The 7,942-nt window shown below is 29.6% G+C and overlaps 1 protein-coding gene across 1 annotated transcript; it reads right to left on the bottom strand.

Moving 5' to 3' along the window:
* Positions 1 to 2,180, bottom strand: LOC120091996 (Protein kinase superfamily protein). Its single transcript, XM_039050179.2, has one exon. It carries the CDS (start codon positions 1,812 to 1,814, stop codon positions 456 to 458), a length of 1,359 nt encoding a protein of 452 aa, XP_038906107.1. The 5' UTR covers positions 1,815 to 2,180; the 3' UTR covers positions 1 to 455.
* Positions 2,181 to 7,942: the final 5,762 nt, after the last annotated feature.

Raw genomic sequence — 7,942 nt, 5'->3', positions numbered from 1 at the left:
TTTGAAGTATAGATCCAAAATCAACCAATTTTTGAACTTTTACTTCTCAATCAGAAACTTTTGGTGTGATACAGATTGAATGCCATTGAAAAGAATCTTTATCTTTATCATACACAAAGACTCAATTTACCATAACATATGAACAATCAGCAATCAGTCAAGAACAGAATCAACAAATAAGAGGTACATCAGCAATGTGCCCATGATCTATGACTAACCCCTGCTTGAGATCATTAGATTGAACTCACAAGAAAATCAAGCTGCCAAAAAATTTACCTACAATTTGAAATTTGCAAGAAAGAGAAGCTCACAAGTCGTAAGCCAGCCAAGATCTGAGATAGATTATTGCATTGAAGTTTTGAATTGAACTGTGTGTGTATCATTAACAGGCTGATCTCTCAAGCTTCAAGTGAGCAAGCATGTCAAGTCTTCCACAACATGACTCATATAAGTTTTCATTTGGCCTCCAATTCATGATTCTTTCCACTAACAAATCTAGAACTAAAGAAACGGTTCGAGAATCTAGACCCAACACGGTTAGCCTCGTCTCGAAACCCAGACTCCTCCTCAATACAAGCCATGAGATCCATCAAGTTGTTACTGATCCCCAAATCAGAGTAAACTCTCCTCGAATTCTTAATGTCTCGCCGTGACATTTTCGTATCACCCACATCCAAATCCCCATCCTCAACACTATGACTTCTCGAATTTGATTGTGAATTTCTTGTTTCGACTGGTCGTCCTACGGTCTCAACCATCAAACATGGATTGTTAAAGCCATTCCATGAATGAAGAGGAACCAGTTTGCTCAACCCAGTAAGCCAAACAACGACATCTTTCATGGAAGGCCTCCTCTCTCTACAAGACCTTACACATTTAGCAGCAATCACAGCTAATTGTTTTCTAACAATGGGGTCTTTAGGAGGAGCAATTCTAGGATCATAAATAGCCATTAGTTTCCCTTTCTTAATAAGAGGAACAGCCCAATCAACAATGGAAGGAGGGGAATATCCAACATCAATAGCCTTCCTTCCACTGATAATCTCCAACAACAAAATCCCAAAGCTAAACACATCAGTTTTAGTACTCAAATTATCAGGGGTAACATAGCAAGGATCAAGGTACCCCATGGTACCGGCCGGGGGCGTCGACCGTAGTCGATAATCATCGGCGTACCCCTGTATCGCCAGCCCAAAATCCCCTAACCTAGCATTGTAATTCCTGTCAATCAACACATTAGCAGACTTGATATCTCTATGAATTACGGGGGGGTTTGAAGCATGGAGAGTTTCAATGGCTTTAGCAGTTTGTAAAGCTAATCGAATCCTTCGACCCCAATAAAGGGGTCTCGAACCCGAATGAATCACATCATAAAGCGTACCATTGCTCATAAATTCAACCACCAGAAGCCTGTCTTTGGAATCATTTGTAAAACCCACCAAATTAACCAATCTGGGGCTCTGAATTTTGGACAAAATCTCGATCTCATTGTCAACTTCGTTGGTGATTTCATAAGAAGCCATTGAAGACGACAATGAAGCAGGACGAGGAGGAGCAAGAATCTGAGCTCGAGAGGGTTTCTTCACTGCCACAAGACGACCACCAAGAACAGCTTTATACACATATCCATGGCTACCTTTGCCTAAAAGCTTCTGATCAGAGAAGCCATTAGTAGCCGCCTCGAGATCACTGTAATCAAACTGTTGGATCTTAATGGGTTTCTCTAATTTATGCGAAGAATTTCTAGAAGACGATGGGGTTAACGAATCCGAAGTCGAAATTGCAGATTCCGCTCGGCAAGAAAGGTAACCCATCAAATCAATTTCTGGAATCACAGAGGTTTGAAGATCGATAAACCGCTTCTCCTTGGCATTTAAGAGATGGGTTTTCGATGATTTGAGCACTGCAACTAGAGATTCTGCTACCCTTTTGAGGATTGGAAATGAAAATGGTTATTTAAGAGAAAAAGAGAGAGAAGAAAAAGATTGGAATCCCGATGCTGAATGAGAAAATTGTAATCTAATGAAGAAGAAAACAAAAGCCATCAAATCAAGAAATTTGTGTATATACGGTATTCAATTCATTATCTTCATAACCTTCGCTCCAATTTCCATGATCCCACTAAAAAGAAATTAACAAAAAAGAATCATCCAACTTTCAGATTTGAGATAATTTCCAAGTTAATTAAAAATTATGGTTTGATCTTTAGTTTATTCTTTATTGTGTCCGTCAACCCTTTTTTTTTTTTTTTTTTTTTTCAATTTTCTAATATTTTAAATAATTTTGATTATCAAAAGATCCTCATTAAATTAATTTATTTGTTTCTTTTAGACAAATTTTGAGTTTAATTAGAGTGCAAGATCATCCACTTTTAAAATAGTAATTATCACCTTAATTGTTATATTATCTTTGAATTAACTCAAATGTTATACTTTTTATAAACAAAAGAATGTTGTATTAATTTTTTAAAAAAGGTTGTTTTTCTCAAGTAATTCACAAAAACACATCAAGAGGCAAAAATAAAACAAACCATTTCGAATGAGGAAAAAGAAAGAGAATAATCATTCTCTTCTAGAGCCTCTTCGTAAGAAATTAAGCCATAAATTTGTCACACTACTTCACATTTCCAAAAAATCAAAAAACAAATTTAACATAAATAAGAGATTGAATGATATATTTAGCCACATGAAAACAATTTTCTAAAATGTTAATTGTATTGATAAAGATAGTGTAGTCACTTTTATGTTCAAATTTCTCTATCCTTAATTGTCTAATTAAGTGGTTGCCTTGAGTTTCAATCTAGTTTGGTATCTAGACCTTATCAATTAAATTCAAAGAATCTAATGAATCATTAAATTTGTGGTATATTTTGTAAAACAAATATTTGTTAAGTGTGATCACCCTATTAATATTTACATATAATATGTAGATTAATTATCTCTTGTCAATCATGATGAGTTCAATTTCGGTCTTAAGTGTAAGCAAAACACATTATTAATTTTAACTAACCCAAATATGAGTATCATATATTATATATAGGGGTGTTCAACAAAACCGATCAACCCAACCCAACCTGTACAGTTTGGGTTAGGTTATCAACCCATTTGGATTGGGTAAGGTTCAAATAAAAAAAATTGTATAGATTGGGTTGGTTCATGGGTCACATAAAATAACTCAAACCAACCCGAAACAACCAAAATTTATTATATATTAACTTTAAAATGTATATATTTTTTACTTATACAATTATATATACATATATTTATTTTAGTTTTATTTAATTTCATTGTTTTTTAGATAATTTATTCTTCAACTACTTTTAAAAATAGTTTTTTTAGCATTTTGGAAAGGAAAATTTTATTAAATAAATTGAAATTGAGTTTTATTCTTAATTCAATATATGAAAATAATTTAATCAAATTTCTATATATTAACATTGTACTCATTTTTAGAATAAAAAATTTAATAAATGACTAACCCAACCCAACCCAACTCAAATGTTTCATGATTGGAGTTGGTTGGGTTCATTTTTTAATAAATGTTATTTGAGTTGAAAAAATTTACAAACGGATTGGGTCTAAAAAGTCGAAGTCAATTAACCAAATCCATGTACACTCCTAATTATACATGTTTTCTTTTTTTTTTTTTTTCTTTTTACATTTTCAAAGACATAGTTCTTTTCTCCAATTTATTCGACTTTTAACTCATTAGGATAAATCTCTCGTTAAATTAACACAAACATAATTCAAGTGATTAAATATATTTTTTTTATAATATACATTTATAAATGTGAGGTAGAGGATTCAATTAAAAAGTATTAATTAAATTATTTTTAAGGACACTAAATTTGCATTTCTCATATTTACACTAAGTATATATGTGGAAGAATTCCCCTCTTTATGTGCTTTTATAATTACTACTTTTTATTTTCTTAAAAAAAGAAAACCATAAGAGTTGTATATATTATTTAATTATGGTTCTAATAATACAAAAAAGGCTTTTTTTTTTATTATATATATATATATGATCCTATCTTCTGGCCTACAAATAGGTATCTATCTACCAAATGGTATTTCTATTTCCACATTATCCTTTTCAAAGAAGGACCCATTTAACAAATTAACATCATAAATCAAGATTAGACTTAATGTTCCCCTTTTAGTTGGGATAAAACCCCACTATACCAAATATCTTTCCACCTCATTTTTCTTTCTAGGCAATGGACATTTTTTTTTATAAATAAAATATATAACTATTTTTATTATATAGAGTACATTTAAGAAGCATGAGGAGAAATTATCATAAATAATTCTAAAATATTTCTTCTTTTGCACACTTTTTTAAAGATTTATTTATATAATTCATTTACATTTTTTTAAAATATTCGTTTATATAATTTCTGTGGAAGCAAATGTCACCAAAATTGTTGCGTCGTGGAAGAACCACTGTCCTGAAAGAAAATACGGCGTGACCTCGATGCTAATTGCTTATATCGGTTGCTCCTAAGGTTAACACAACCTCCAAATTCAGGCGTGCACTCTCGGAAAAAGGACTAGAATCGATAAGAAGGTTGCTCAAAACAATAGAAATCAAGTGGAGAAAAAGAAATAAAATTCAGTTGTGTGCCCTCTCTCACAAACCTGAACAATATTATATAGTGTGTGAGAGGAGGACCCTAATGGATAGAAAGGAAAGGTCCGTTATGACAACCCTATGTATGATAACCATTGAAAAATTAGTTCAATTCATTATAGAAAAATTTCATTTTTTAGTATAATAAGGAAGAGAGATTCAGATTATTGGCCTTTTGATCACTAATACATACTATATGTCAATTGAAACAATGCTTAATGTACTACTGATATACAAATTTGGTGAAGTTTTTAAAAAATAGCGAAACTTTTCTTTTCTTTTCTTTTTTTTTTTCGTATTTTCATTTCGAGTAATGGTATAATCTCTATATTTTTGGATTCAACTAGATCCAATTATTGTTTTTAAATTTTGTTTTCTATTTCATCATTGTGAAAAAAAATGTAGTGATGGTACAATTAAATTTATAGTAGTTTTGTAATTATTTGAATTTTTTACATATTTGGATATATTTCTAAAATTGGCCTATACATATATAAGGTCCTTTTTTTTTTGTTTTACCATATTAACATTATTATGGCCCATTTCATTTTAGTACAAGGAATAGTGATTTTACTTAATTTCAAAACTTCAACGACTTTTTCCTTTTTATTTTCAATTTAGTTCTTTTTACTTTAAGAAGAATATGAACTTGGTCTAATTTCTTCATGGAGAAGCAAAAAAAAGTTAAATATCAAATCTTTAATTTCTCTTTCATTTTCCAATTTCCAAAAACTTTAATTCTTGTCCTCAATTTTAATCTTTTTTTTTTAGTCTTTTAACCTTTAATTACATAATTTCACCTTTAACCTAAATATGTAAGTTCGCTTTTAACAAACTTCATATTTGAAAACTGTCATAAATGTTCAAAAATACGAAAATTAGCACTTTTTCCTACCAAAAATGCGTCTTTTGGCATTTGTGACAGTTTTTTCTCTCCCTTCCTTTAATTTAACTATAATCTTGTGTCATGGAAGGTTTTTTTAGTGATGATTAAGGTGAAAATTGTTGTACTGACCAAATTTGAAATTTAATGGTCAAAAAAAATAATTCAACGAATTAAAATATTATCCATTTGAGTAATTAAAAAGATTAGAGATTTGAATCTCGACTCGTTCGTATAGTTGAGTCCAGAGATTATTGGACTTGAAAAAGAAAATAAAAATTTAAGAAAGTTGAAATGAGAAGATGTGAAAACATGGATTGATGGAGTGATTGGTGGAAAAAGAAAAGCCTAATTAACATTTAAATCCTAAGGGTATATATGGATTGGAGGGATTTTTTTAATTGTGTTGGCTTGGATTTCCACTTTTTTTAAGCTTATTTGGAAGGGGAGGAATTCTTCCACATATATACTTGTGCAAATATGGGAAATGCAAATTTAGTGTCCTTAAAAATAATTTAGAATTAAATCCTCGATCTTATATCGATAAATTTATATTATAAAAAAATTTAACCACTTGAATTATGTTTGAGTCAATTTAATGAGATTCATCCTAATGAATTAAAAGTCGAATAAATTGGAGAAAAGAACCGTATTTGAAAATGTCAAAAGAAGCACATGTATGATATACGATACTCATATTTGGGTTAATTGAAATTTGATAGTATGCTCCTGTTTAGATTTAAGACCGAAATTGGAAAACTCATCATGATCGATGAGAGAAAATTGATCTACATATTGAAATATTCTTAGGGTAATCAAATTTAACAAATACTTATTTTACAAAATATACCACAAATTTAGTGATTCTAAGAACTTAATTGATAAGATCTAGATACCAAGCTAGATTGAAACTCAAGGCAACCACTTAATTAGACAATCAATGATAGAGAAATTTGAACATAAAAGTGACTACACTATCTTTATCAGTACAACTACATTTCCCTAATACATAAAGAAAATTGTTTTCATATGGCTAAATATATAATTCAATCTCTTATTTATGTTAAATTTGTTTTTTGTTTTTTTTTTGAAAATATTTCATTTTTCATGTGAAGCAGTGCCACAATTTTATAGCTTATTTCGTTATGATGAAAGTGCAAGAAGAGAATGATTCTTCGCTTCTTTTTTTTCATCATTTGGTGTGGTTTATTTTATTTTTGTCTATTAATGTACTTCTGCAGGTTAGCTGGAAAAAAAAAAAAAGAAAAAGAAAAAAATAATATTACTACACGTTTTTTAAAAATTTATTTTAGCTTAATTAATTGCATTTTTTTAAAAAAATTTCGTAGGTTAGCCTAATTAATTCCATAAGTTAACCTAATTAACACTTTGAATCCTAAGTAGGGGTATACTACAAATATATATGTTGACTATCCGAATGACCTGAATAGGGTCTCTAAGCCAATCCAACCCTTAAAATTTGAGTTGGGTTGTTTGGTTATTTATTTTTTTAATTGTATTTTTTATTAACTTAAAATACTTAAATTTGTATACATCACATATTACTAACTAAAATTACATAAATTAGCATTTTAATATTTACATTTTATAGCAAAAAGTTCTTTTTGCTATAAAGTATAATATTTTTGGATTTTTTCTATTTATAAGAATTTCTCTTACATAAAACTCAAATATTAAATATCAAAATCAAAGATATCTATTACAAACTTAAAACAAACCTCATAAAAATATATACGAGTTATATTATATATATATATATATTAGAAATTCGAGTTGGGTTGGGTCAACCAAAATTTTAAAAAGTGTAACATGAATCCAATCTAATCTTATAATTTAAATTGGATAGTCCGAATTGTTCGAGTTGTCGGATGATTTGAACAACTCTAATCTTAAGCTTATATTAAGGGTTAAGAATGTTAATATCAACAGTTGGGTAGTCAAGAGTCAAGTGGCACAATATATACATAAAATAAAGAAAAGAAAAGAAAATAAAATAAAGTGAAGACCCATTCTTAGACCAAACAAGTATTATGATTGATTGGAGAATCATAGTATTCTTTTACATTCCAACATTTATTAAATGAGAGTTTAAATAGACGAATACACATATGATATAATTGCAAGTACAAACACATACTTCCAAAAACATTTCACATCTTCTAATCCAAAGCTTAAGTCGGATTGAATGATTTTCTGATTTAATTAATAGTGTCTTAACAAGCCTTTCACAAAATTAGAAATGCACAAAAAAGGGTCATATAAACTCCAAATAAGAAATTTCTTATTGAGGCCTTTCACAAAAACAGGAAAAGAATTAGGCCCATACTCAAATAATGGCCCATCTCAATTAACCTAATAGTCCAATTATGTGGCTGCCGTTGTGTGATTATTTTTTTGGACTCACAT

The sequence above is a fragment of the Benincasa hispida genome, chromosome 11 (assembly GCF_027475165.1).
Source record: "Benincasa hispida cultivar pf3 chromosome 11, pf3_genome.v1.1, whole genome shotgun sequence".
Taxonomy (NCBI): Eukaryota; Viridiplantae; Streptophyta; class Magnoliopsida; order Cucurbitales; family Cucurbitaceae; genus Benincasa; species Benincasa hispida.
The sequence above is the reverse complement of the archived record's forward strand: the minus strand, read 5'-3'. Positions and strand labels throughout refer to the sequence as shown.